We start from the raw sequence: 27590 nt of genomic DNA, 5'->3' as shown, positions 1-27590 counted from the left end.
TTGTTCAAAAACGTACAGAAAATAAGAAATACCTTAGATGCCCCAGGAATTTTGTTAAGTGTTTGTATTTACTCCACAAGAACTTATTGAGCGTTTTCCATGGATCAGGCTAAATAAATAAGGCCCTGGGGTCACAGTGACCAAAGGTGATGGGCTCAGTGGGGAGGTGGCATCAGACGGCCCTCTGCGTAGACAGTCCCCGCTCTGGCCAGTGCCCGAGGAGGTGAGAGAAGCTGCAGCCCTGAGAGGGGAGAGTTCCCGGGGAGAGCCCGAGCTGAGACCGCAGGACGGGGGGCTCGCTGGTGGGCGAGGGTGCACCCAGCGGGGAGCAAGCCGGGGCTCCCGTGCGCTGCATGTGCAGAGTGGAAGGGGGCTGGCTCCTGCGGGCCTCCCTGCTGAGACCAGCCGAGGTGTGAGGACTCTGTGCGTCCTGCATGGGGCGCTGTGGGCCGTGGGGCGCACGGGCTGGAGTTTGGCCTGGGTGGGGAGGGGGAGCTGGGGGCAGAGGCAGATTCGGGAGAGAGGGAGACAGCAGTTAGCTGGACTCTGGAACCCACTCCCCCAGTGTCTTTAGTTATGGTCAAGGCAGGCCCCTTCCCCTCTCGCTCAGGACAGTGGTGAGTCTGGGTTACTCAGACGGAGAAGTGAGGGGCCCGGGGAGAGGGCCGCGGTGTCTGCGTCCACGGGGACCCGACGCCTTCTGAGGCCCCTCCTGCAGGACGTGCTCACGCAGAGCCAATGGCAGAGACTCGGCCTCTGTGGCTGAAGGCGTCTCGCCGGTGTGGACGTGCCCTCGCTGCGTGGCTCTAGCAGCCAGTGAGCGTCGTGGGCACACTGGGGCTGGGGGGTTGGTCCAGCCTGCGTGGGGTCTGCTAGGCCCCTCGGGGCCCACGTGGACCTAGGGGGTCACGAGCTTTCTGCTCTTCTGTCTTTTGGCCCCAGGGATATCTCTTCATCTCTGTGCTGGTGAACTCCAACAGTGAGCTGATCCGCTTGATCAACAACGCCATCAAGAACGACCTGGCCAGCCGGAACCCCACCTTCATGGGCCTGGCCCTGCACTGCATTGCCAACGTCGGCAGCCGGGAGATGGCCGAGGCCTTCGCCGGGGAGATCCCCAAAATCCTCGTTGCTGGGTATGTGTCTTGTGATTGGTTGAAAAATGTCTCCCTCTCCTGCTGAAGAAATCAAATGTATAGCAACTTAAAGACTTTATAGAATGGGTTAGTCTCACATTTATTTTGCGTGGTGGGAGAGGAGAGACCGTTTAGATGTCAGGTGAAGTCCCTCCAGCCAGCCCGCTGCCCGCCACACACAACCCAGCCAGGAGGTGGCTGCAGCCTCACCCGGGAAGAGGGGCAGGGGACCGAGGAGAGGGCCGCACCCCCAAGTCCTGGGACTTCTCTGTAAACTGTCCCGCCCCCTTGAGTTTGGAGAGATTCTGTGTGGGGCATGGAGGTTCTGCTGAGGGCAGGCCGGGGCGGGCAGGAGGGCCGCTGGGAGGGCGCCAGAGAGGGCTCTGCAGGAGGGCCCCTGGGAGGGCACCAGAGAGGGTTCTGCAGGAGGGCCCCTGGGAGGGCACGAGAGAGGGTTCTGCAGGAGGGCCGCTGGGAGGGCACCAGAGAGGGTTCTGCAGGAGGGCCCTTGGGAGGGCACCAGAGAGGGTTCTGCAGGAGGGCCCCTGGGTGGGCACCAGAGAGGGCTCTGCAGGAGGGCCCCTGGGAGGGCACGAGAGAGGGTTCTGCAGGAGGGCCGCTGGGAGGGCACCAGAGAGGGTTCTGCAGGAGGGCCCCTGGGAGGGCACCAGAGAGGGTTCTGCAGGAGGGCCCCTGGGTGGGCACCAGAAAGGGCTCTGCAGGAGGGCCGCTGGGAAGGCACCAGAGAGGGTTCTGCAGGAGTACCCCTGGGAGGGCACCAGAGAGGGTTCTGCAGGAGGGCCGCTGGGAGGGCACCAGAGAGGGTTCTGCAGGAGGGCCCCTGGGAGGGCACCAGAGAGGGTCTGCAGGAGGACAGCTGGGAGGGCACCAGAGAGGGTTCTGCAGGAGGACAGCTGGGAGGGCACCAGAGAGGGTTCTGCAGGAGGGCCCCTGGGAGGGCACCAGAGAGGGTTCTGCAGGAGGACAGCTGGGAGGGCACCAGAGAGGGTTCTGCAGGAGGACAGCTGGGAGGGCACCAGAGAGGGTTCTGCAGGAGGACAGCTGGAAGGGCACCAGAGAGGGTTCTGCAGGAGGACATCTGGGAGGGCACCAGAGAGGGTTCTGCAGGAGGACAGCTGGGAGGGCACCAGAGAGGGCTCTGCAGGAGGACAGCTGGGAGGGCGCCAGAGAGGGTTCTGCAGGAGCACAGCTGGGAGGGCACCAGAGAGGGCTCTGCAGGAGGACAGCTGGGAGGGCGCCAGAGAGGGTTCTGCAGGAGGACAGCTGGGAGGGCACCAGAGAGGGTTCTGCAGGAGGACCCCTGGGAGGGCACCAGAGAGGGTTCTGCAGGAGGACCCCTGGGAGGGCACCAGAGAGGGCTCTGCAGGAGGACAGCTGGGAGGGCGCCAGAGAGGGTTCTGCAGGAGGACAGCTGGGAGGGCACCAGAGAGGGTTCTGCAGGAGGACCCCTGGGAGGGCACCAGAGAGGGTTCTGCAGGAGGACCCCTGGGAAGGCACCAGAGAGGGCTCTGCAGGAGGGCCGCTGGGTGGGCACCAGAGGGGGCTCTGCAGGAGGACGGCTGGGAGGGCACCAGAGAGGGTTCTGCAGGAGGACGGCTGGGAGGGCACCAGAGAGGGCTCTGCAGGAGGACAGCTGGGAGGGCACCAGAGAGGGCTCTGCAGGAGGGCCCCTCGGAGGACACCAGAGAGGGTTCTGCAGGAGGACCCCTGGGAGGGCACCAGATAGGGCTCTGCAGGAGGGCCCCTGGGAGGACACCAGAGAGTGCTCTGCAGGAGGGCCCCTGGGAGGGCACCAGAGAGGGCTCTGCAGGAGGACCCCTGGGAGGGCACCAGAGAGGGTTCTGCAGGAGGACCCCTGGGAGGGCACCAGAGAGGGCTCTGCAGGAGGACCCCTGGGAGGGCACCAGAGAGGGCTCTGCAGGAGGGCCCCTGGGAGGGCACCAGAGAGGGTTCTGCAGGAGGGCCCCTGGGAGGGCACCGGAGAGTGCTCTGCAGGAAGGCCCCTGGGAGGGCACCAGAGAGGGCTCTGCAGGAGGGCCACTGGGAGGGCACCAGAGAGGGCTCTGCAGGAGGGCCCCTGGGAGGGCACCAGAGAGGGCTCTGCAGGAGGGCCCCTGGGAGGGCACCAGAGAGGGTTCTGCAGGAGGACCGCTGGGTGGGCACCAGAGAGGGCTCTGCAGGAGGACCGCTGGGAGGGCACCAGAGAGGGCTCTGCAGGAGGGCCCCTGGGAGGGCACCGGAGAGGGCTCTGCAGGAGGGCCCCTGGGAGGGCACCGGAGAGGGCTCTGCAGGAGGGTCCCTGGGAGGGCACCGGAGAGGGTTCTGCAGGAGGGCCGCTTGGAGGGCACCGGAGAGGGTTCTGCAGGAGGGCCCCTGGGAGGGCACCGGAGAGGGCTCTGCAGGAGGACCCCTGGGAGGGCACCGGAGAGGGCTCTGCAGGAGGGCCCCTGGGAGGGCACCGGAGAGGGCTCTGCAGGAGGGTCCCTGGGAGGGCACCGGAGAGGGTTCTGCAGGAGGGCCGCTTGGAGGGCACCGGAGAGGGTTCTGCAGGAGGACCCCTGGGAGGGCACCGGAGAGGGCTCTGCAGGAGGGCCCCTGGGAGGGCACCGGAGAGGGCTCTGCAGGAGGACCCCTGGGAGGGCACCGGAGAGGGCTCTGCAGGAGGGCCCCTGGGAGGGCACCGGAGAGGGTTCTGCAGGAGGGCCCCTGGGAGGGCACCGGAGAGGGCTCTGCAGGAGGGCCCCTGGGAGGGCACCGGAGAGGGCTCTGCAGGAGGACAGCTGGGAGGGCACCAGAGAGGGCTCTGCAGGAGGACCCCTGGGAGGGCACCGGAGAGGGCTCTGCAGGAGGGCCACTGGGAGGGCACCGGAGAGGGCTCTGCAGAAGGGCCCTGGGAGGGCACCGGAGAGGGCTCTGCAGGAGGACCCCTGGGAGGGCACCGGAGAGGGCTCTGCAGGAGGACCCCTGGGAGGGCACCGGAGAGGGCTCTGCAGGAGGGCCCCTCGGAGGGCACCGGAGAGGGTTCTGCAGGAGGGCCGCTTGGAGGGCACCGGAGAGGGTTCTGCAGGAGGACAGCTGGGAGGGCACCAGAGAGGGTCCTGCAGGAGGACAGCTGGGAGGGCACCAGAGAGGGTTCTGCAGGAGGACAGCTGGGAGGGCACCAGAGAGGGTTCTGCAGGAGGACAGCTGGGAGGGCACCAGAGAGGGCTCTGCAGGAGGACAGCTGGGAGGGCACCAGAGAGGGCTCTGCAGGAGGACAGCTGGGAGGGCACCAGAGAGGGTTCTGCAGGAGGACCCCAGGGAGGGCACCAGAGAGGGCTCTGCAGGAGGGCCCCTGGGAGGGCACCAGAGAGGGCTCTGCAGGAGGACAGCTGGGAGGGCACCAGAGAGGGCTCTGCAGGAGGGCCCCTCGGAGGGCACCAGAGAGGGTTCTGCAGGAGGACCCCAGGGAGGGCACCAGAGAGGGCTCTGCAGGAGGGCTGCTGGGTGGGCACCAGAGAGGGCTCTGCAGACGGGAAGCAACCTCCGGTTCCGTCTGGAGGGGGGAGAGGTTGGGGGGCCGCTTCGCCATCTACCTCCCTTTCAGCTTTTTTATTCCCAAGTAAGTCGGAACCAACGTGAGAAATCTGCAGACCACTCCTCTTCTTTTCCAAAGAGAAGCTGCTTTAGCAACTCTGTGACTCAAACACTGACAGCAGAGCGTCACTGACGGGCCTGCACAGCCAGGCCCCCGCGGCAGTTGGGAGGCGTTGGCAGACCCTCTGGAGAGGGACGGGTGGGGGGAGCGGACTCCTCGCTGCGGCTGTCAGGTGCCATCCACGGAGGCGGCTGTGCAGAGCAGACCCTCTGGAGAGGGACGGTGGGGGGAGAGGACTCCTCGCTGTGGCTGTCAGAGGTGCCATCCACGGAGGCGGCTGTGCAGAGCAGACCCCTCGCACGGGTGGTCTGCGCCCGGTCACTGGAGAGGCTGAGGGCCCTCAGTCTGTCTGCCCTTCCAGCCTGCCCGCTGGCGTGCCTCGGGCCCCCCGCTCCTCTGGGGCGGGGCGGTGCACCGCGTGGGTCCGCCACGCTGGCTGTGCTTCTGAGTGACCGCCGCCTCTGTCTTGCAGAGACACCATGGACAGCGTGAAGCAGAGTGCCGCCCTGTGTCTGCTGCGTCTGTACCGGACGTCGCCCCACCTCGTCCCCACGGGCGACTGGGCGTCCCGAGTGGTGCATCTCCTCAACGACCAGCACCTGGTCAGTGCCTCTGGACAGGAGCCCACCCTCCCCACCGGCCGGGTCACCTTGTAGGAGCAGCCCCCGTGACCGCTCCGTGTGTTTCCTCACGATGTTGTCCAGGGAGCCTGTGGGCACCGGCTTCCTGGGGGTGACCTGTCGGACGCGGTCTCTAGCTCACCTGGAACTGGGTGTTGGGGGCCCCTTGCAGGCTGGGCTGCGCAGCCGAGTAAGACAGAGGTCAGCCAGGGCATTCCGGGGCTGTGGACGAGGACAGGGGGTGCAGAGTGGCTCAGCAGCTGCGGTGAGACGTCCACACTGGACGTGATGCCAGGAGGTGAGGTCAGGTCGGAGCAGGTCCTGACAGAGTGGTCTTGTTTTGCCTCAATTCTGTTGTATAAATGAGAGAATCAAACTTCAAGACAAACAGGAAGATTTACCTATGAGTAGAGAGTATGAGTGTGTTATCTGGTTATTGTACTTTTTTCCCAGAAGAGAAATCAACCTTAAAAATGGAATTAAGGCCCTGGCCGGTTGGCTCAGCGGTAGAGCGTCGGCCTGGCGTGCGGGGGACCCGGGTTCGATTCCCGGCCAGGGCACACAGGAGAAGCGCCCATTTGCTTCTCCACGAGCCCCCCCCCCCCCCCCCCCCCGCCTTCCTCTCTGTCTCTCTCTTCCCCTCCCGCAGCCAAGGCTCCATTGGAGCAAAGATGGCCCAGGCGCTGGGGATGGCTCCTTGGCCTCTGCCCCAGGCGCTAGAGTGGCTCTGGTCACGGCAGAGCGACGCCCCGGAGGGGCAGAGCATCGCCCCCTGGTGGGCAGAGCGTCACCCCTGGTGGGCGTGCCGGGTGGATCCTGGTCGGGCGCATGCGGGAGTCTGTCTGACTGTCTCTTCCCGTTTCCAGCTTCAGAAAGATAAAAAAAAAAAAAAAAAAAAAAAAAAAAAAATGGAATTAAGCCCCAGCCAGATAGCTGGTTGGTTAGAGCGTCTTCCCGAACAGACGTTGCTGGTTCGATCCCGGCCAGGGCACGTACAGGAGCAGATCGATATTCTTCTTTCTCTCCCCCTTCCTTTCCCACTAAAATCAATCAATAAAAATAATCAAGTTAAATTAAGTATAAAATGATATTTACATGGAGGTTCAGAGGTGAGCTTGCTCTGTGTGACTGCCCCACACAGTCTGACCCCATTGGGCTGTCCCGATGTTACTCCAGGCTCACTGGGAGGGTGTGTGTCCAGACGGGCAGCGCTTCCTCAGAATGGAGCTGGGTGTCTGCAGACAGAGTTGTTGGGAGAGGGCTGGGCCCGGACAGGAGGCCTGGGCGTGCGCTTCATGTGCCAGCCACGCACCCTGGGGCATGCTGGGGCACGCAGGGTCAGACTGACTGCACCTGTGGGTGCAGGAAGCAATTCTGGAGGCCGGGAGGCTTCAGGTCACACGTTGCTCCTCAGGTGGGACCCTATGAGGCAGTGGGGCTTTTCCCAGCTTTGCGGATGAGAAAACTGAGGCTCAGAGATCGAATAGCTTCACAGAGATCAAGGCTTGAACTAGGAGGTGCTGAAGGCTCAGAGCTGGGCCTGGGGCCCCCCGCTGCCCCAGAGTGCAGGTGCTGCATGAAGGAGGCAGAAGGCCGGTGGGGCTCAGGGCAGGCTGCATGGCTTCCTTTGGGCGAGGTGCTCTGTACGGACGCTGTCGTCAAGCTTATGGATTCCTGGCTGGCACAGGTCATCACTGCTGCCTTGTCAGGGAGCCTCTGCATCCCTACGGCTGCCGGCTGCCCTCCCGTGAACGTCCCCGCCCAGCCCGGAGGAGCCCGGGGGTCTGTGTGGGCGACGGGGCACCCTCTATGCCCTTACGTGGTCACTGCCATGGAGCAGGCTGGCTGGCATGTGTCCTGGGCTCTAGCCTTCTCCCCACACTGCCCTTCCTACAGAGACACCTGCAGGGAGAGCCAGAACCCGTGCCCAGTGGCCCCTTGAGCTCCAGCTGACTCTGCTGGCCCATTGCTCATTTAGTGGAGACCTGGTGGGCCAGCCCAGGCTCCAGCACAGCCGGTCAGCGGCTCTCTGCCCTGGTGGAACCTGTGTGCTGTGAATACTGAGCTTGTTAAAGCTGTCTGGCTTGTGGAGTCTTTGTTACTTACTCTGTCCACCAAGGATGGACAGTCAGGCCTGTGAGAGCTGTCTGTCCCGTGCAGTTCACGTTCCATGGGAAGGGGAGGGACCAGTGCAGCGAGGCTCTGATGAGGCTGTGGCTCTGCCCCTGGAGTGATGGTAGGGGGCCGTGGGAGCACCTGGTCCCAGGGGAGTTTCCTGCTGACTTTGTTTGCACCTTCACCATGAAGAAGTGTTGTTCATTTTGTCTTTTTAAAATTTTATATTTTTTTCTGAAGTGAGAAGCGGGAGGCAGAGACAGACTCCCACATGCGCCCGACCAGGATCCACCCGGCTTGCCCACCAGGGGGCGATGCTCTGCCCATCTGGGGCGTCACTCTGTTGTAACCAGAGCCACTCTAGCGCCTGGGGCAGAGGCCAAGGAGCCATCCTCAGTGCCCGGGCCATCTTTGCTCCAATGGAGCCTTGGCTGCGGGAGGGGAAGAGAGAGACAGAGAGGAAGGAGAGGGGGAGGGGTGGAGAAGCAGATGGGCGCTTCTCCTATGTGCCCTGGCCGGGAATCGAACCCGGGACTTCCACACGCCAGGCCAACGCTCTACTGCTGAGCCAACTGGCCAGGGCTCATTTTGTCTTTTTTCCCCCCTAATTTGTGAGAAAACTATTTAATATTTCCTGCAAAAGCCATGAGTTATTGGGAACAACTTGTGCTGTATGGTCGTGGCAAGGAGAGAGTCCCATTGGGCATGATGTTTTAGGGGCTGACCCGGTGGCAGAGACACGGCCTGGGGCACTTTTCTAAAGGGCTGGAAAGTGTTTTTCAGTTGTTCTTCTACAACCTCACTTTTGGGTTGCAAAGATTAAAGTGAGTCTAAAGATAATAGCTCACCCCACAGTCCTCATGGGCTGATGGTAACGGGGCGGTGGGGACGGGGGCGGCAGGCACAGATGTCCATGGGCCAGACAGGCGACGGGGCGGACAGGGGGCTGGGGGAGTGGAGACCGGGGTAGCGGCTGTGTGTCTGCAGGAGAATCTGGATCGAGAAAGCCGCCTGCAGTGCTGTCTTCATCTCTAAAAGCATGGTGGGCCAATCGGAGTCGGCCTGGGGGCCTGGGGGCTGCCAGGTGGCCACTCTGAGCTTCAAGCCTCATCTGAAGACTGGGTTTAAACTGAGAGCTGAGTCTCAGGTATTTTGACTGGAATCCAGACGCAGGTTATGGTGTGTCTTTCTCCCAGGGTGTGGTGACTGCCGCCACGAGTCTCATCACCACCTTAGCACAGAAGAACCCGGAAGAGTTCAAAACCTCCGTGTCTCTGGCCGTCTCCAGGTTGAGCAGAGTGAGTCTGTGGATGGGGGGCGGGACTCAGAGTGGGCTTGGGTCTCAGTTATCTTATGTAATGAATATATTCATTTCCTTTTTAGAATGCAGGATATTTGGCACAGTTTATAAATTCAAGAGCAAAACTTGATTAGTTATTGGTTAGCCTTTCTTTCAATCTGAGTCAGTTGAGAAAGGTCCCACTTGTGTGGGAAGGTGCCCTGAACCGACCAGTCCAGCTTCCAGCCCCCCACCTTGTTAGGCTGGGGTGCTCCGCCCTCACCTCCACGGGCCTCGCCCTCACTGCTCGGGCTCCGCCCTCACCACCGCGGGCCCCGCCCTCACTGTCCCTCCCTTTGCTTCCTGAGCGCTCGGAACCTGTCGCTGGCCTCTTGTGGTCTGGACTTGGTGCGAATGGTCACGCAGCGTTTAGTTTCTTGTGTTTGACTTGTTTTGGTCAACATTGTGAAATGATCATATTTGTCTATTGTGCTTTTCACGCACTTTTGATGCCATGTAGAATTTGCACAAATATGGCACACCCACTTTTCTGAACGTGCTCACTTGTGACTTACATTGTCACACTGGGGAGCTTTGTAGGGAGAAGCTACTGGGAGCCCCCTGACGCTGGAGGTGGGGAGGCACCGAGCTGAGTGGGGACAGTCGTGTGTTCTGAAAGAGGAGGCTGGTGGCGGGTCTGCCCTGCTGGGGCCTGGGTTGGAATCGTGAGGGAAGGAGGCGCCCTCTGGCCCCGGCAAGCTCATGGCAGCGGGGTACACTTGGGGGCCGTGGGGACGCGAGGCTGGGGTCAGGACACCAGCCTCTCGCTTCTGAGGGACCAGAGACCTCCCTTTTGTGTCTTGCTCACTTTCTGGTCCACAAGGGAGAGACCAAGGCCGTGGGTGTTGTGGAATTCTGTGCTGGGACTCAGCAGGGTTGGCGCGGGTGTCCCGCAAGGCAGGGGGCTTTGGTCACACAGCAGCAGCAGCCCGAGCCGTGGTGGACAGCTCCCCGTGGGGGCCTGGAGCAGCCTGCCCGCACCTCGCAAGTACAGAGGAGCCTTTCAAATGCTCTTAGCACGTGACCTGTGGCCCCAGAACCAGTGTGGCGTTGTGTGGGTCCCTGCAGTAGAGGCCGCGCCTGGGCCCCGGCCCGCAGCCCCTCACACCTGTGCTGTTTTACAGATTGTGACGTCTGCGTCCACAGACCTGCAGGACTACACTTACTATTTTGTCCCGGCTCCCTGGCTGTCAGTCAAGCTTCTGAGGCTGCTGCAGTGCTACCCACCCCCAGGTACGGCGGAGCACCCAGGCTCAGACAGGAGGCAGCCCCACGCCAGGTCTTTCCTGTTCCCTTTGTGGCCCTCACTGACCTGGGAAGTTGGCAGTGTTGTTACTGTCTGTGGTTATTTCTGCCCCCCCCCCCCGCCATGAGGGAAGCAGGGAGACAGACAGACTCCCACATACGCCCGATCGGGATCCACCGGGCATGCCCACCAGGGGGTGATGCTCTGCCCATCTGGGGCATCACTCTGTTGCAACCAGAGCCATTCTAGCTTCTGAGGCAGAGGCCATGGAACCGTCCTCAGCGCCTGGGCCAACTTTGCTCCAATGGAGCCTTGGCTGCGAGAGGGGAAGAGAGAGACAGAGAGGAAGGAGAGGGTGAGGGGTGGAGAAGCAGATGGGCGCTTCTCCTGTGTGCCCTGGCTGGGAATCGAACCTGGGACTTCCATACGCTGGGCTGACGCTCTACTGCTGAGCCAACCAGCCAGGGCCTGTTTCTGCTTTTATATATATAGTATGGGATCTGTGCAGGTTTTTGAAGCAATCTTTTAAAATAAAACTTGAAACCATTAGAAATTTTGTATCCTAAATTGTTAATAATCTGTGTAACTGTAACCATGTACACAGGATATTTTTGTGTTCATGTTTCATTCTAAAATGTTACTGGTTTGATGAGCACCACAGGTATTTAGAAACAGAATTTCCTGGTTGAAGGGTGAACATGAAAATTTTGTCAGATACCCCCAGTTTCTTCTACAAAGATTGCGTTGTTGTTGTAACCTTTTCATTTGAATCTAATTTGTCTTTGTGCAGGGTGTTTGTTAATTTCAAGTACCTTCTATACTAAGTATCTCTTACACCAAGTGTGACCCTCCTCCTCCTCTCCTCCTGATCTGGGGTCACAGACTCAGACCCACCCTCCCCGCTTGCCCACGCTGTGAATTCCGCCACCTCCTCCTCTCAGGCTGGAGCGGGGTCTTTCTCGGCCGTCCCTGCTGTGCTGTGGTGGGGACCTCCACCCTCCTCACCCTCCAGCCTCTGGGTCCCGGTCTCTTGGGGGTCCTCGGGGACCCTGCTCTGCCTCCGGCTCACGAGGCACAGGGGTGCCGTCTGCTCGCACACGGCTGTCTTCCCAGCACCCTGACGGTTTTTGTGGACATGTTCCATAGTTGTTTCTGACGTTCTGGTATTTTTACTGCTTTCTTATTCTTTTTTGGTCCATTGTTTCTTCTGGTTTGAGTAGATATTAAATTTTTTCCTTTTTATTGTTTCTTGTGACTTTTCCTTTATTCCTATTGGTAATTGCACATGGAGAAAAACGTTTTGCCCTTTTTTCCTAAAACTTTTGTGTATCTTGTGTTTTGTCCGTGTGTCTGAGATTTTATTTTCCCTTCACGTGTGATCTGTGTCTCCGTAAAAGTGGCGTGTCATTAAAACGTCTGTGTCGTTACCCTGGCTCTGAGGCGTCTTCTTTTCAATGGCTGTGCAGTGTGAACAGCCACCATTTCTCCCCAGTTTGAGAAGACTGGAGAGGCTGGACCGAGGGGTGCAGCTGGGAGGGGCAGGGTGGGCCGTGGGGGAGCTGGCCTGACGGCGTTCTGTCCCGCCCAGAAGACCCTGCCGTGCGAGGCCGCCTGACCGAGTGCCTGGAGACGATCCTGAACAAGGCCCAGGAGCCGCCCAAGTCCAAGAAGGTGCAGCACTCCAACGCCAAGAACGCCGTGCTCTTCGAGGCCATCAGCCTCATCATCCACCATGACAGGTGCGTCGGCAGCCCTCTGGCCACTCACATTTTGAGTTCGAGGCCCAGCCTGATCACAGGATGGCACATACAGCTAGGCTGGGTATGGCTAGTATACATAGGATGCCTAGGTTTATGTTGATGAGGGGCTAGGGTGTGGGGAGGGGAATCCATATGCTTAGGGCTAGTGTTAGGGCCAGGATGGGGGCAGTAATGAATATTGAGATGGATGATGTGAGGGGTCGGAGGGGTTCTTTTTTTTTTTTTTTTTTTTTTTTTTAATTTTTCTGAAGCTGGAAACAGGGAGAGACAGTCAGACAGACTCCCGCATGCGCCGGACCGGGATCCACCCGGCACGCCCACCAGGGGCGGTGCTCTGCCCCCCAGGGGGCGATGCTCTGCCCATCCTGGGCGTCGCCATATTGCGACCAGAGCCACTCTAGCGCCTGAGGCAGAGGCCACAGAGCCATCCCCAGCGCCCGGGCCATCTTTGCTCCAATGGAGCCTCGGCTGCGGGAGGGGAAGAGAGAGACAGAGAGGAAAGCGCGGCGGAGGGGTGGAGAAGCAAATGGGCGCTTCTCCTATGTGCCCTGGCCGGGAATCGAACCCGGGTCCTCAGCACGGTAGGCCGACGCTCTACCGCTGAGCCAACTGGCCAGGGCCCGGAGGGGTTCTTTAATAAATAGTTTTACTGCATCTGCGATTGGCTGAAGTAAGCCGTAGGGTCCGACGACGTTGGGGCCTTTTTGTAGTTGTATATATCCCAGCACTTTGCGTTCTAATAGGGTTAGGAATGCTACGGCTAATAAGATAGGTTAACCAAGAACATTTTGGGAGTGTGAGACCGGGGCCCCTCCACCGGCACTGGCGTGAGCTGCTGCCCTTGTACAGCTCTCTTCTCGGCCCCCCAGGGCCTCTGCTGTCCCTCCTGACCACACACTGCTGCTGGGCGGGCGCCTGTCTGTGTGGGTCTCGCTCACTGTCCTGTGGGCAGAGCAGCCTCCCTGCTGTCTCAGGCCACTCCGGGGAGAGCGGGGATGACCGGGTGGTCAGTGCAGCACAGAGACGGGACAGGTGCCGGACAGTGGGAGCGCTTCCTGCCTGGCCGTCTGCGCAGCACCACAGCTGGGCTCCCTGCACGCGGCCTGGTGCGTGGTGCCGCGTTCTCGGTGCTGTGCTCGGACCCCTGCGCGGAGCAGGGAGCACCCGGGCCGTGCAGGCCTGCTCACCGCCGCTTCCCCCACACGCTCCTTCACACGCACTTCCCTGAGACACACACAGTCTGGCCTACACTGCAGACGCCACTTTCCGTGCGAGAGGAAGCCTTCGTGTCTTTATTAAACGTGTTTGAAGAGCAGCAGCATCACGAGCCAGAAGCAGTGGGCGGAGATCTAAGATTTCAGTCCTTGGTGCGGAAGTGCTCACCAGCCCCTCTCACGTTTACCCGCGGAGTCCTCTCACTGTCGGGGCTCCACCTGAGCGTTTTCCGGGCTGGTGACCTCTGGCCGAGACCCATTCCTGGCCACAGCCTGACAGGAGCCCTGAGTCTCCACCATGTGCTCGGGACAGGGCTGCAGCCCTCGCTGGGCTTGGGAAGGCGCCTCTGTTTCCAGCAGCTCTTTGGAGTTGGTGGAGTTCTGAGAGTGTCTTTCTCTGTGGTCACTACCAGGGGGACGTCAAACTGACCTGATGTTTACAGTTCAGGCTTTTACGTCTTGGGAGGCCCCGGTCGTCTCCACCTCAGCAGCGTGGTGACCGTGAACACGGCATGGCATTGCTGCCTGCCATGCTGACGGGCACGTGGGCCCTGCTCACCCACTTCTCCGTCCCCGCAGCGAGCCAAACCTGCTCGTCCGCGCCTGCAACCAGCTGGGCCAGTTCCTGCAGCACCGGGAGACCAACCTGCGCTACCTGGCCCTGGAGAGCATGTGCACGCTGGCCAGCTCCGAGTTCTCCCACGAGGCCGTCAAGACGCACATCGAGACGGTCATCAACGCCCTGAAGGCAAGTGTCCTTCCGGGACGGACGTTCCCCGGCTGGGAGGGGGGTGCTCCCGTCACCGGCGTCACTGGCAGAGCCGCAGGGTCTCCCGGGAGGAGCTCACGACTCCCCTGGGCGCCCACGACATGGTGTCCCGGGCGCTTCTGTCCTCGGCCTGGGGCAGGACCACTGTAACGCGCAGCAACTGACCCTGCGTCTTACACGCGCCAGACTCGCAACAAACCTTGGAATCAACAGAAAAAACGTTTTTGGTAGGAATATAAAATATCTTGTCTCCAACAAAACTCACCTTTTGCAAAAGAAAATTCACGTTTTTCAGGGAATTGAAATTCTGGACTTGGAAGAGCCGAGGTGAGGCTGCCTGTCCTGTCGGCAGACGCAGCAGCGTCCGGGATGCTACCAGCCATCAGCGAGCGTTAGGGACCCGGGGTGCTGCCAGCTGTCAGTGAGGGTTAGGGATCCGGGTGCTGCCGGCTGTCAGCGAGCGTTAGGGATCCGGGTGCTGCCAGCCGTTAGCTAGTGTTAGGGATCCAGGTGCTGCCGGCTGTCAGCGAGTGTTAGGGATCCAGGTGCTGCCGGCTGTCAGCGAGTGTTAGGGATCTTGGGTGCTGCCAGCCGTTAGCTAGTGTTAGGGATCCGGGTGCTGCCAGCCGTCAGCGAGGGTTAGGGATCCGGGGAGCTGCCAGCCGTTAGCTAGTGTTAGGGATCCGGGTGCTGCCAGCTGTCAGCGAGTGTTAGGGACCCGGGGTGCTGCCAGCTCTCAGCGAGGGTTAGGGATCCGGGTGCTGCCAGCTGTTACCGAGTGTTAGGGGGCTGCTGGGCCTGCGTTCCAGCCCAGGCTTAGAGTCAGAGCAGGTCCAGCTCTGTCGCTTCGTGTTTGCACGAATTTAACATGTTTTTTGCACAATTTGAACAGGAGGCTCACTGGGTTCTGAGTGAGCCTCGTGCTGTCCTGGGCCCCTCCAGGCCCAGGGTCAGGGCTGTGCTCCATCAGCACTGGGCTCACCAGCCAGCCCTGCCTTTGCTCATTCTCGACCCAGAACCTGTGCCCCTCAGGTCTTCTTGTGCTGAGACACTGATGTGCAGGCCTGGGGCGGGGCCCAGAGCCACCCCCAGCCAAGCGCCTAGGCAACGCGGAATGTGCCAGGCTGTGACCTCTGGCCCGTCCCCTAGGAGACGGAGCTTGATTCTGGGCTGTGCAGGGCTGGGGGGCTCTGCTGGACCATAGCCTGGGGGGTCCCTGGGTTCAGATGGTGAGTGAGGAGAGCAGAGCTCAGGGAGTGTCAGGACCACTGTGGGGTCTGTCCACCCAGCCCGGGGTCTGTCCACCCAGCCCGGGGTCGGTCCACGCAGCCCGGGGTCGGTCCACCCAGCCCGGGGTCGGTCCACCCAGCCCGGGGTCTGTCCACCCAGCCCGGGGTCGGTCCACCCAGCCCGGGGTCTGTCCACCCAGCCCGGGGTCGGTCCACCCAGCCCGGGGTCGGTCCACCCAGCCCGGGGTCGGTCCACCCAGCCCGGGGTCTGTCCACCCAGCCCGGGGTCGGTCCACCCAGCCCGGGGTCTGTCCACCCAGCCCGGGGTCGGTCCAGGCTCTCACTCTGGGCCTTGCTCCCACAGACGGAGCGGGATGTGAGTGTGCGCCAGCGGGCCGTGGACCTCCTCTACGCCATGTGTGACCGCAGCAACGCCCAGCAGATTGTGGCTGAGATGCTGAGCTACTTGGAGACGGCCGACTACTCCATTCGAGAAGAGATTGTGAGTTCCGCTGGCCTTTGTGTTGTCACCAGCGCCAGACGCTTGTGACTCTCAGCATAGTGCCTCCTTCTGGTTCGGGCTCTGTTCCACCCCTTTGCTGAGAGCCTGCTGGGCGCTGGGTGGAAGCTTTCTTTGCTTTAGCGTTTGTCTCTGAGCCTCCCTCTGGTGAGGTTTCTGGCACTTCCCTCGCCCTCAGGGAAGGACTTCCACTGTTCCGGGTCCAGCGAGGCTTCAGTGAGCTGCGACTGAGGTCAATCTGAATTCAGATTCCTGTGGGAAGGACTGTAATTTTGGAGCTTTGAGTTAATACTTCTTGCTTAGCGTGTTCTCCTGACATCGCTGTGGTCTGTCCATGAAAGAGCCTGAGCCCTGTTGATTGCATGGCCATCTTAGCGTCCAGTGCTGCTGTGTCGTCTGCAAGGAGGGTGCACATACCCAGCGAACTGCTCACTGTGTGAAAGGCGTCGTGCCCCAGCCTGAGGGCAGGGGGCGCCGGAGCATGTGCCCAGCAGAGAGGAGGCCGGTGCTGTGTGGTCCAGGTCTGGCCCTGCCTCCCCAGGGCCTCTCGGGCCCAGTGTCAGCCTGTACAGAGGAGCTGGCAGGGCTCCCAGCCTCCCCGTCCTGGAAACGTGTTTATTACCTGCATTTCTGGCATCAGAGTGCAGCTGCGGCCTCCTCGGGAGCTCTGGGGAGCGCGTGTCCGCGTCAGGGCTGGCTGAGCGACTGGCTCCGGGCTGGTGCTTCTGCATGTTCGTGGCTTGCGAGGTCAGGCGCTCAGTGTGGTCTGAGTCACTCAGAGAGTGGCTGTGGCCGGGCTGCTGGGTCTCGCCTTCCAGTGCTGAGTGGCCGTGCTCAGTGAGGGCCGGCTCAGGCTGCCCTGCAGCGGGAGGGCTGGGCGGGCCTCTCAGACGTAGGGACGCTGAGCTGAGCTGGCCACCAGATGGAGAAGAGGGCCACAGAGGAAGAGGGGCGAGGGCGTGTTGGGGAGCACGGGGCCGGGCCCTGGCTTTGGGCAGGAGGCTCCCGGAAGAGGCACGTGGGCAGAGAGGTGTTCAGTGTGGGCTGTGGCGGGGGTCTGGTGTGGACACCTGTGGGCACAGGGCTGGCGCAAGGACTGCGGTTATTGCTGTGGGGTGTCATGAGCAGAGACGGGTGTGCTCTTGTGTGTGACGGTCTCTCCAGGTCTCGAGTGTCAGTCAGCTCTGTGTCAGCTCTTGTGTCCTTTAAATGAGTGCCGTTTTCAGTTTTGTCACGTGAGGAGTGAAGCAGACACTCCCGGCCCCTGGTGAGTGCCCCGTCCTTCCGTCAGCCAGGTGCCCGGGAGCAGCCGTGCCCAGGACACACACGGGCCTGCCCACAGGGAGCCTTTCTGTGCGCGGGGAGGACAGGGCGTGGGCAGGACAGGAGACCTGCTTGTGAGGTGGCCGAGGCGGGTGAGGCAGGCCTGGTCCTGGGGGGCCTCTGGGAGGTCCCGCTGTGGGGATGGGGCTTCTGCAGGACACGGCAGAGAGTTGGCGGGCGAGGACGAAGGCACGGCAGCCGCTGGGGTGGGAGGCGGCTGAGCACTGCGGGCCGGTGTCGTCCGAGGGCCCGAGGGCCCGAGGGCGTGGCCTGGCCGCGGGTGAGCCGAGGTGCTGATGTGGCGTGTGGTCTGGAATGATGCTCTGGGTCATGTGGAGAGTTGTGCGGAGGCCGAGGAGGAGGGTGGAGCAAGTGGACGTGGTCCAGGCACCAGCAGAGGTCTGGGCACCGTGGGGAGGGAGGGTGGCAGGGACCCTGTGAGGGCAGGCAGCTCACCGGTACCTGGTCTGGTTTGGGTGCTGGTGCTGTTCAGGGGGACACAGTTGCCCCGTGTGCCGGGGGCAGAGGGGCGGGTCAGGCCTGTCTTGGTCAGGTCGGCCCTCACGCTCCTGGAGCTACACCTGCTCTCTGCTGCGTGTTCCTAGGGGTGTCTTGTCGTGTCTGGTGCTGGAGGGTGTGCGGCTCCCCTCAGTCAGATCTGCAAACCTTAGACTGACGGGGCTCCTCTGAGACCCTGTGGGAGTGTCCTGGTGCTGCGCTCGGCCGCGTGGGTTCAGTTCTGAAGCCCTGTGTGGACACCCTGCCGTGAGGGGCTGTGGGCTCCTGCGCTGAGCGGCCGCCTCCTCTAGGTGCTGAAAGTCGCCATTTTGGCGGAGAAGTACGCCGTGGACTACACGTGGTATGTGGACACCATCCTGAACCTGATCCGGATCGCGGGCGACTACGTGAGCGAGGAGGTGTGGTACCGTGTCATTCAGATTGTCATCAACCGGGACGATGTGCAGGGTTACGCCGCCAAGACGGTGTTCGAGGTACCCACCGCCCCGGGGTGGGCCCGGGGATGGCTCCCTGCCCTTCCATCTCCTGCTGCCCCTCTGCTGGGCCCTCAGCCCTCTGACCCCGGTCTCCACATCACTGACCGGGGGTGGGACAGTCGGTTCTCTAGAGGCCACCTGACTGCAGGGCACAGAGCTGGTGCCTTGGGCTTGCCTCCCTGTGCATGAGAGCCCGTGGGGCCTCTGCTGCCTGCCCGGGGCCTGACCGTCAGTTTTGGGGAGCAGGGCTCTCGTTAGGAGGCAGTTTGGGCACGCCTCTGCCTCTGGGGCTCCTCTGCTGTGGGGGGGGGGGGCAGGAGGGGGGGCTGACACTGGGAGGCCTTCCTGCGCCACTGCACTCGGGCACATCCCCACGCCTTCTGCAGGCCCTGCAGGCCCCAGCGTGCCACGAGAACCTGGTCAAAGTGGGCGGCTACATCCTGGGCGAGTTTGGGAACCTGATAGCTGGAGACCCCAGGTCCAGGTGAGACACCCCCGGGGGTCAGGGAGCATCTGCTCTGGGGCGGGGCTGCACCTGCTGGTTCTCGTGCTGGTGGGTGGTCTGATGTGGCCGCCGGGACAGCCCGGAGCGAGGCCACCTCCACTCGGACTGGTGGCTCCATGTCCTGCAAGCTGTGCAGAAAGCAGGGGTCCAGGTTGAGAGTGCAGTGTGGGTGTGGTCACTCTGTCCCCCGAGGAGGCATGCCCGCCGTGTGCAGCTGGAGCACGAGCTCCCTGGGCGGGGCTGGGGGCGGGGCCGGGGCGGGGCCGAGGGGGCCGGGGGCGGAGGTGACGCCCCGCCCTCTGCCGTCCCCCCCCAGCCCGCTGGTGCAGTTCCACCTGCTGCACTCCAAGTTCCACCTGTGCAGCGTGCCCACCCGGGCCCTGCTGCTGTCCACCTACATCAAGTTCGTGAACCTGTTCCCGGAGGTGAAGCCCACCATCCAGGACGTGCTGCGCAGCGACAGCCAGCTGCGGAACGCCGACGTGGAGCTGCAGCAGCGCGCCGTGGAGTACTTGCGGCTCAGCGCCGTCGCCAGCACCGACATCCTGGTACTTCCTGGGGCGCCGCCCGCCCGCGCCGGCCTGGGCACCGGGGCCGTGCCCCGCACTGACCGCCTCTTCCCTGCAGGCCACCGTCCTGGAAGAGATGCCCCCATTCCCAGAGCGGGAGTCGTCCATCCTGGCCAAGCTCAAGAGGAAGAAGGGCCCGAGCACAGTGGCCGGCCTGGAGGAGGGCAGGCGCGAGCGGGGCGCCGACCTCAACGGGGGCCCTGAGCCGGCCCCAGCCAGCGCCACGGTGGGTCCCTCCCTGCCGCCCGCACCCTGCCTGGTCCCCGGTGGGTCCCTCCCTGACGCCCCCGTCCTGCCTGGTCCCCGGTGGGTCCCTCCCTGCCGCCCCCGCCCTGCCTGGTCCCCGAGGCTCAGGGCCAGCGGAGCCTTTATCTGCTGGGGAAAGTGTGTGCCGAGAGCCAGGTGGGGGCCCCGAGCCCGGCCTCGTCCCGAGGCGCCCGTCTGTCCTTCGGACCTCGCACCCTGTTGTCTGCAGTCCCGTTCAACGCCCAGTCCTCCTTATCTCGAATTGATTCATAAATGGGGTCACTCCCCTCTTTTGCGGGATTGCTGTGGTGGGAGGCCTGTCTGGGTGCTCTTACTGGTTTGAGGGGGACCCACCTTGTGCTGTACTTGGGGGTTTTCATGCGTGGATTAGACTGAAGCACGCCTCCCTGCCACGGAGGACGTAGGGGGAATACTCACAAGTACACCAAAGTGTGCCCTCTGATGTTGGCCAGGTGGAGGTGCCACGTTGAGTGTTACAGGTGTCCTTGCTGTCCCCAGCTGGACTGGGAGCTCCCGGAGAGGGGGCACACCAGCTCTGCCCTGTGTTAGTCCCCTCGATGGCAGCCAGCTGCCCGAGACCGCAGGCTTTCTGCTTGCCCACGCTCTGTTTCCCTTCCACGGTGCTGGTCCAGTGACGGGAATAATGCCACTTCCCATTATCAGGTGGCCTTTGTGAGGACGAGCTTCAGAGGTGACGTGTGGGCTGCTTGTCAAAGTGCGCTGATGTCCAAGCCCAGGCGCCCCTGGGCAGGGTCCCTCGGCCGGCCCCTCCACTGGTGTGCTGTGCAGACTGTGTCCTCCCCTCGGGCCAGGATGCCCCTGGGCAGGGTCCCTCGGCCGGCCCCTCCACTGGTGTGCTGTGCAGACTGTGTCCTCCCCTCGGGCCAGGACGCGCGGCCCTGTGTCCAGACCTCGTGGTCAGGCCCCCCCCCCCCCCGGCCTGCGGCCTTCTCCCCAGAGGCGCCCCTTCAGGCTGGCTCTCTGCGCGGCCCCTGCTGAGGCCGCTCTCTGGCCGGGCCTTTGAATCTCAGGACGAGTTGGTTTTGGAGTGAGTGATAAATGCATGCTGTCTCCAGGTGGTCCTCCCCTTCAACAAGACTTGCTTTTCAAACCGTGCCTTCGACCTCGCCCGTGGGCGCGGAGCGAGCCTGAGCCTGAGGCAGCGTGGGGCTGTCCGCCCCCCGGTGTGGACGCTGCCTGTGGAGAGGTCCCAGCGGCACCCACCCACCGCCAGGGACGTTGACAGATTGGGTTCTAAAGGGACATGATTTCTGAGGGTGGTTCCCACACGGGTTTGCTCATGAGCTGGTGCTGGCGTTACACGGCCAGGTCTGCCGTAGAGACAGCGGCTGCCCTGCCCTGCACAGAGGTCTGTCTGAATGAGGACTCACTGTTGGGGTGGGGGCATATGGGGGCGGAGCAGTGCAGGACCCCTCCCTCACTGCCATCCGGGGCCTGTGCCGGCTGGTCTGCGCTGGGGCTGCCGGGGCCGCCTCTCGGTCCAGCAGCAATGACCGTGAGCAGGGCGCCTCGGGGTGGGCACAGGGAGCGGGCTCTGACCTCCGAGCAGGGCGCCTCGAGGCGGGCACAGGGAACGGGCTCTGTCCTCCGAGCAGGGCGCCTCGGGGCGGGCACAGGGAACGGGCTCTGTCCTCCGAGCAGGGCGCCTCGGGGCGGGCACAGGGAACGGGCTCTGTCCTCCGAGCAGGGCGCCTCGGGGCGGGCACAGGGAACGGGCTCTGTCCTCCGAGCAGGGCGCCTCGGGGCGGGCACAGGGAGCGGGCTCTGACCTCCGAGCAGGGCGCCTCGGGGCGGGCACAGGGAACGGGCTCTGACCTCCGAGCAGGGCGCCTCGGGGCGGGCACAGGAAACGGGCTCTGTCCTCCGAGCAGGGCGCCTCAGGGCGGGCGCAGGGAGCGGGCTCTGTCCTCCGAGCAGGGCACCTCGGGGCGGGCACAGGGAACGGGCTCTGGCCTCCGAGCAGGGCGCCTCGGGGCGGGCACAGGGAGCGGGCTCTGTCCTCCGAGCAGGGCACCTCGGGGCGGGCACAGGGAACGGGCTCTGTCCTCCATCTTGGCAGCTGCTCGGTTCTTTCCTACTCGGTGAGTTCTGAGACGTGCACAGGCGTATGCGAGGCATTTCGGCCACAGTGCCGCTCATGTCAGGATGTGGCAGGCCTGGGACCCAGGCTCTGATGCTCAGCAGTGAGCTCCACTTTGAAAACAGAACTGTGACAAGGTTGAACATTCCGTTAGGAGCATGGGGGTGGAGGGGGTGGGAGGAAGGCCCTCTTCCTGGGCAGTGCAGGGCAGTGCAGTGCAGTGCGTTCTCTAACTCAGGCCCTGAGCCTTCTTGACTGTGAGTGCTGCTGGCAGGTGTTCGTGGCTGGGAGCACATGACTGCTGTCTGGGTTGACAACCCATGGCTCAGGTGGCTGGAGTCCCATTGGAGACCCCTCCGAAAGGGGAGACCTGCAGGGGCCGGGGGCTGAGGCAGGAGAAGCAGGCCAGGGGAGGGGCCCTCCTGGCTGGAACCGTCCTCCAAGGGGAGGCCCCCCCCGAGATGTCACTGAGCCACTTGGTTTGACGTGAACAGCAGTTTGGGGTCCTGGCTGCTGCAGAGGCCGTTGGCTGTGCAGTGGTCTGCTCCCGCACGCACGGCCCTGCGCGCTGCCTGCTGCTGGTGCCTGTGCCCCTGGTCATAGGGGTACTTTTCTTTTCTGACAGCGAGAGACAGAGAGAGGGACAGGCAGGGACAGGCAGGAAGGGGGAGAGATGAGAAGCTTTCTTTTTTTTTTTTTTTTTTTACAGAGAGTCAGAGAGAGGGATAGACAGGGACAGACAGGAACGGAGAGACATGAGAAGCATCAATCATTAGTTTTTCATTGTGACACCTTAGTTCAAGGGTCCCCAAACTGCAGCCCCCTAAGGCCATTTATCTGGCCCCGGCCGCACTTCTGAAAGGAGCACCTCTTTCATTGGTGGTCAGTGAGAGGTGACCGCATCCTGTGCTCCTGGAGTACTGTATGTGGCGGTGCCACAAAGCGCGGCGTCGCTCACATACAGTACTACTTCCAGTGACACGGGACGCACGCATCAAGGCTCAGGAAGCACGTCATATCACTTGTTACGGCTAGCAGTGACAAATATGGAACCGGACATTGACCATCTCATTAGCCAAAAGCAGGCCCATAGTTCCCATTGAAATACTGGTCAGTTTGTTGATTTAAATTTACTTGTTCTTTATTTTAAATATGGTATTTGTTCCCGTTTTGTTTTTTTACTTTAAAATAAGATATGTACAGTGTGCATAGGGATTTGTTCATAGTTTCTTTTATAGTCCGGCCCTCCAATGGTCTGAGGGACAGTGAACTGGCCCCCTGTGTAAAAAGTTTGGAGACCCCTGCCTTAGTTCATTGATTGCTTTCTCATATGTGCCTTGACTTCGGGCCTTCAGCAGACTGAGTAACCCCTTGCTCGAGCCAGCGACCTGGGTACAAGCTGGTGAGCTTTTGCTCAAACCAGATGAGCCCACGCTCAAGCTGGCGACCGCGGGGTCTTGAACCTGGGTCCTCGGCATCCCAGTCCGACACGCTATCCATTGCGCCACCGCCTGGTCAGGCTAGAGAAGCATCAATTCTTCATTACAGCACCTTAGTTGTTCATTGATTGCTTTCTCATATGTGCCTTGACTGGGAGCTCCAGCAGCGTGAGTGACCCCTTGCTCAAGCCAGTGACCATGGGTCTTGTGTATGATCCACAGGTGTGCTTTTTGCTGTAGTGATTCCCGCTGTCTTTGCTGTTAGAGTGAGGAGGGTGACTGTGCCAACTGGAAACCAGGGACTCCCCTGGGAAGTCACCCCAGCCCTGAAAGGGGGCAGTGGGTCCCAGCACGTGGTGGGGCCTCCTGATGGATTCCCCAACACAGCGCTTGCTTGTGTCTGTTGTGAGTTGGGGTGTGTTTTGACTTAACTGGACGGAAGGGGTTTCCTACTCAGAAAAAGGCTTGCCCTGTTTTGGAGGAATCCGTTGGCAGAGGGGAGAGGACCGCATTCCGGCCGCAGGCCCGTCTGCACAGGTGCCTGCTCTGCATGGTGCCAGGCCGCCTCCTGTGCTGCCAGCTCCCGACGGCGGCCGTGTGCGCAGGCGCCTGTCCGTGCAGGGAGGCTGAGGAGCTGCTGCTAGACCATTCCTGCACTGCACACCGTCTCCTGCTCTCTGCCCAGCTGCCCTGAGGCCTCCCTCAGTCAGGAGTCCGTTCTGTCCACTTGGCCTGGAGCCCCTCCCACCGGAGCCGCCCACATGCTCTCCGCAGGGCGTGCGTTTTGCGATGCCTCCTTCACCTCTACGTAGAACTCTTATGTAATGTCACTGGCCTACACAGGCCAGTATTTAGGGATTCAGTGCACGGTGGTAGCTGTGTGGAAGAGAAACAGGCCGTTATTTATGCAAACATGTATGTCCACGTGTGCATGCTGAGCGTGCCTGTGCCAGGACGTGGGAGGTGGGCGAGGCCTGTGCCTGGGCCGCGTGTCCACGGCTGCAGAAGGAAAGGCCCTCATCTTCCTCAAGCTCACAGACCGCTGGGTCCCTGGGAGGATGAGTCTGTGCTGAAACGAGCTGATCGCGGTCTGGGGAATGGCGTCTGGACGTGCTGTCTGCCGCGGTGAGCTGGCTCTGACCTGTGCGGCGTCCCGTGGGACCGTCCAGGCCCTGAGGATGAGCTTTCAGGGCAGAGCAGCTCACACCTCTGGTTCTGCGGGCGGTGTAATCCCAGTGACCACCAGAACCCCTTCTGTTTGGCGGTGGCCATCCCAGAGGTGCAGGGTCAAAGGGCGAGCTGAGCTGTGTAGTCGGAGCTCCCAGCAGGGAGTGAGTCCGTGTGTCCTGCGACGTCAGTGTGAGTGTCCTGCGATGGCAGTGTGAGTGTCCTGCGACGGCAGTGTGTGTGTCCTGCGACGTCAGTGTGTGAGTCCTGCGACGTCAGTAGGTGTGTCTTGTGACGTCAGTGTGTGAGCCCTGCGACGTCAGTGGGTGTGTCCTGCGACGTCAGTGTGTGAGTCCTGCGACGTCAGTAGGTGTGTCTTGTGACGTCAGTGTGTGAGCCCTGCGACGTCAGTGTGAGTGTCCTGCGACGTCAGTGTGTGAGTCCTGCGACGTCAGTAGGTGTGTCTTGTGACGTCAGTGTGTGAGCCCTGCGACGTCAGTGGGTGTGTCCTGCGACGTCAGTGGGTGTGTCTTGTGACGTCAGTGGGTGTGTCCTGCGACGTCAGTGGGTGTGTCCTGCGACGTCAGTGTGTGAGTGCTCTCCGAGCGGCTTTGTTCTTTCTTTGTGCAAAGGTTCAAAAAGCAATTATTTTTCAAAAATATGTCCTATAGGCATTTAATTTCCTTTTTCTGCCTAAAGCAGTGAGTGTGACGGTGGCCACACGGGGCATCTCACCGTGATGCTTGCTTTTTGTCTCCTCAGTTGATGTGCACGTTCTTATTTCTCAAACCAGATGTTTCTTTTTTTCTTTTTTATGAGAGAGGCAGGAACACTGATCTGTACCTGTGTGTGCCCTGACCGGGGATTGAACCGGCAACCTCTGTGCTTTGGGCCAACACTCCAGCCAACCACGCTGTCTGGCTAGGGCTTTATGATTGATTGATTGATTGATTGATATTTAGAAAGACGAGAGAGGCAGGGAGAGGGGGCGGGGAAGGGAAGCACTCATTGGTTGCTTCCCAGGTGTGCCCTGACCGGGTCTCGAACCCGCAGCCTTGTCGTTTCGGGACAACACTCTACCTGACTGAGCAACTGGCCAGGGCCAAACCGGACATTTCTGTTCAGTCTCTTGCATGACAGAATTTTTTTAGACGTTGTTTTCTGTCTGGTAACACTTGTGAACAAAGCTGGGCCATTTTCCAGTTGTGTACGGCTGTGATCCATTCTCACCCTGGGCTGATTGCGAGGCCTGACTCTGGTTCCGCTGCGTCCCAGAAACGCTGTGGCCCCTCGCCTGCCCACCCACCATGCGCCACGCAGCCCAGCAGCCGTGGGGGCGGGACGCAGGCCCTGCCTCTGGCTGGACTCTGCATGCCCGGAGGGCTCTTCTGTGCTGACTGTCTTCTTCCTGTTTTCCAGTCCACGCCTTCTCCGTCGGCAGACCTCCTGGGCCTGGGGGCCGTGCCCCCGGTGCCCGCGGGCCCGCCGCCCTCTTCTGGCGGGCTGCTCGTGGACGTGTTCTCAGACTCGCCCTCCGCGGTCGCGCCTCTTGCTCCCGGCTCCGAGGACAACTTTGCCAGGTAGTTGATCTCCTGCTTCCTGAGGACAGGGCCTCTGTCTGCCCACGACCCGGGGCCCTGGTCAGCTGGGCGGGGCGGGCTAGGTCCTTTCTTCCAGGTCCCTCCTGGGCAGAGGCGTGGCCTGTGGGGCCAGGGGACTTGCTCTGTCACCACCTCGTCCTTGGCTGTCGGTCGGTTGGCACTGAAGATGCTCCCGTTTGGGAAAAGAAGAGGGTCAGGTGGAGAAGCCATGCTGGCTGTCACTCGTGTCTGGTTGTGTGCCAGTGTCACCGCGGTGTCAGCTGTCCCCTGTCCAGAGCGCCGCTCTCTGCAGCTCTGTTCTCGCTCCCTGCACCTTTTCCTCTTTGACGGGGGCCCCCTCTGTGCCTACCTTCTGGGTACCCAGCCTTTTCTTAAGGTTCACGCTCACTTGCACACTTGCTGCTCTATTCCATAAAGCCTGTGACTGAGGCGGCCTGCTCCTCCTGTGACCCGCTCCGACCTCGTCACTCTGACTCTCACCTGCATGTCTGCACTCCGACCCTGCACTGGCCTGGGCCCTGCTCTTCCCAGCACGGTCCCTTCCTCGTGCTGTTTGGTGTGTGGGGTTCGTCCCTTTTCCCTGCTGGCTCGCTCTCTGCCCCACCCCCAATAGAGAGCAGGTGTGCTCTGTTCCCTACAAAGGTGGCAGTTTTCAAAGAGCGGCTCCTTGTCCTTGGCTCTTTTGATGGACCATCACAGAGTCCGCGTGGTCTGCAGTTTGTTCAGTCTCTCTGTGTCCCTGCTGCACGTGGGTCTGCTTCCCGGGCTCGTGGGCAGTGACCGAGGAGAGGCAGGTGGGCAGTGAGCAAGGCCCCTGCCTCCGGCTGGAACAGGCCCCTCGGGCCCGTCCCTGCTGCTGTGCATCCTGGGGACAGGGCCTCCTCCAGGGTTCTAGCCCTCGCTGTGTCTGCAGGCTTCTTGGAAGCTGTGCGGCCCCTGGACTCGGGCAGGGGCACCGCTGGGGCTCCTCACGTGACTCAGGTGCCCTCTGGGAGGGCAGAGCGTGAGTGCCGCCCTGACCTGGGCCCTCGGTGCTGTCTGTCAAGTGGCTTGCCCGGTCCAGGTGTGCAGTGGCTGTGTGGTCTCTGGGCTGCTGTCTGGGCCTCTCTGTGTGGCGGTGCTGAGTGCCGGGGGTCTGCTGTGAACTCGGTGTGGGTGGGGGTGCCGAGTGCATAGGGGCCCGCACAGCTCCCCGTGTGGGGAGACATGCCTGCCCCCCGCCTTCCACAGTGGTCTGCATTAGCCCTAAAACTCCACAGGGTCACCTTTTGGTTGAGATGACCCTTTGAAAGAACCAGACGTTGACGGTTGGGCTACTTCTGTCACCTGTCACTCGTGCACGCCCTTCCCATCTCCTTAAGAAGTGGCACTTCAGGTGGCTTAGTCCCCACTAGCTGCCACGTGCTGCCTGGCCCTGCGTGTGCACGCTGGGTCTGCACGGTGGGGCCCAGCGGGTGGCCCTCTGTCGTGGGGGTCGGGTGTGGGTGGAGCAGCGGCTTGGCCCTGCGTCTGCGTGGTGAGGCCCAGCGGGAGTCGGGTGTGGGTGGAGCAGCGGCCTGGCCCTGTGTCTGCGCAGTGGGGCCCAGCAGGAGTCGGGTGTGGGTGGAGCAGCGACCTGGCCCTGCGTCTGCGCAGTGGGGCCCAGCGGGCGGCCCGCTATCCTAGGAGTCGGGTGTGGGTGGAGCAGCGGCCTGGCCCTGCATCTGCGCAGTGGGGCCCAGCGGGCGGCCCGCTGTCGTGGGAGTCGGGTGTGGGTGGAGCAGCGGCCTGGCCCTGCGTCTGCGCAGTGGGGCCCAGCGGGCGGCCCTCTGTTGTGGGAGTCGGGTGTGGGTGGAGCAGCCCATGACTGGCCTTGGAGCTCCGCGGCCTCAGTTGTGCTGTGGAAGCCGTGGGTCCCTGGTGGTCGGTTCCGGGACCCTGGCCGCACACTTCAGGTGTGTTTAAAGAAGTCTGTGTGCGCTTTTTTTTACCTTGTGGAGCTTTGTGTGCGTGGAGCTGGACAGAGGACAGGACAGGC

General features: G+C 62.0%; 1 protein-coding gene and 1 non-coding gene across 3 annotated transcripts in view; one reads left to right on the top strand and one right to left on the bottom strand.

Moving 5' to 3' along the window:
- The window catches only part of AP2A2 (adaptor related protein complex 2 subunit alpha 2), a 74133-nt gene that overhangs the window by 40086 nt on the left and 6457 nt on the right, over window positions 1–27590 (top strand). Inside the window, exons 4-15 of one of the 2 annotated variants that reach the window (XM_066252404.1) lie at window positions 943–1136; window positions 5267–5396; window positions 8726–8827; window positions 9993–10101; window positions 11706–11853; window positions 13668–13836; window positions 15451–15588; window positions 17739–17921; window positions 18311–18408; window positions 18746–18977; window positions 19057–19224; window positions 25392–25552. In XM_066252404.1, the coding sequence (XP_066108501.1) occupies window positions 943–1136; window positions 5267–5396; window positions 8726–8827; window positions 9993–10101; window positions 11706–11853; window positions 13668–13836; window positions 15451–15588; window positions 17739–17921; window positions 18311–18408; window positions 18746–18977; window positions 19057–19224; window positions 25392–25552 (1832 nt within the window). Of the gene's footprint in view, window positions 1–942; window positions 1137–5266; window positions 5397–8725; window positions 8828–9992; window positions 10102–11702; window positions 11854–13667; window positions 13837–15450; window positions 15589–17738; window positions 17922–18310; window positions 18409–18745; window positions 18978–19056; window positions 19225–25391; window positions 25553–27590 lie in introns of both variants that reach the window. The other variant, XM_066252403.1, reaches the window with a different exon arrangement.
- TRNAG-ACC (transfer RNA glycine (anticodon ACC)) lies at window positions 12419–12494 on the bottom strand. Its single transcript has one exon. It is a non-coding gene; the product is annotated as a tRNA-Gly (tRNA).

Source organism: Saccopteryx bilineata, chromosome 1 (genome assembly GCF_036850765.1).
Source record: "Saccopteryx bilineata isolate mSacBil1 chromosome 1, mSacBil1_pri_phased_curated, whole genome shotgun sequence".
Lineage (NCBI taxonomy): Eukaryota > Metazoa > Chordata > Mammalia > Chiroptera > Emballonuridae > Saccopteryx > Saccopteryx bilineata.
The sequence above is the reverse complement of the archived record's forward strand: the minus strand, read 5'-3'. Positions and strand labels throughout refer to the sequence as shown.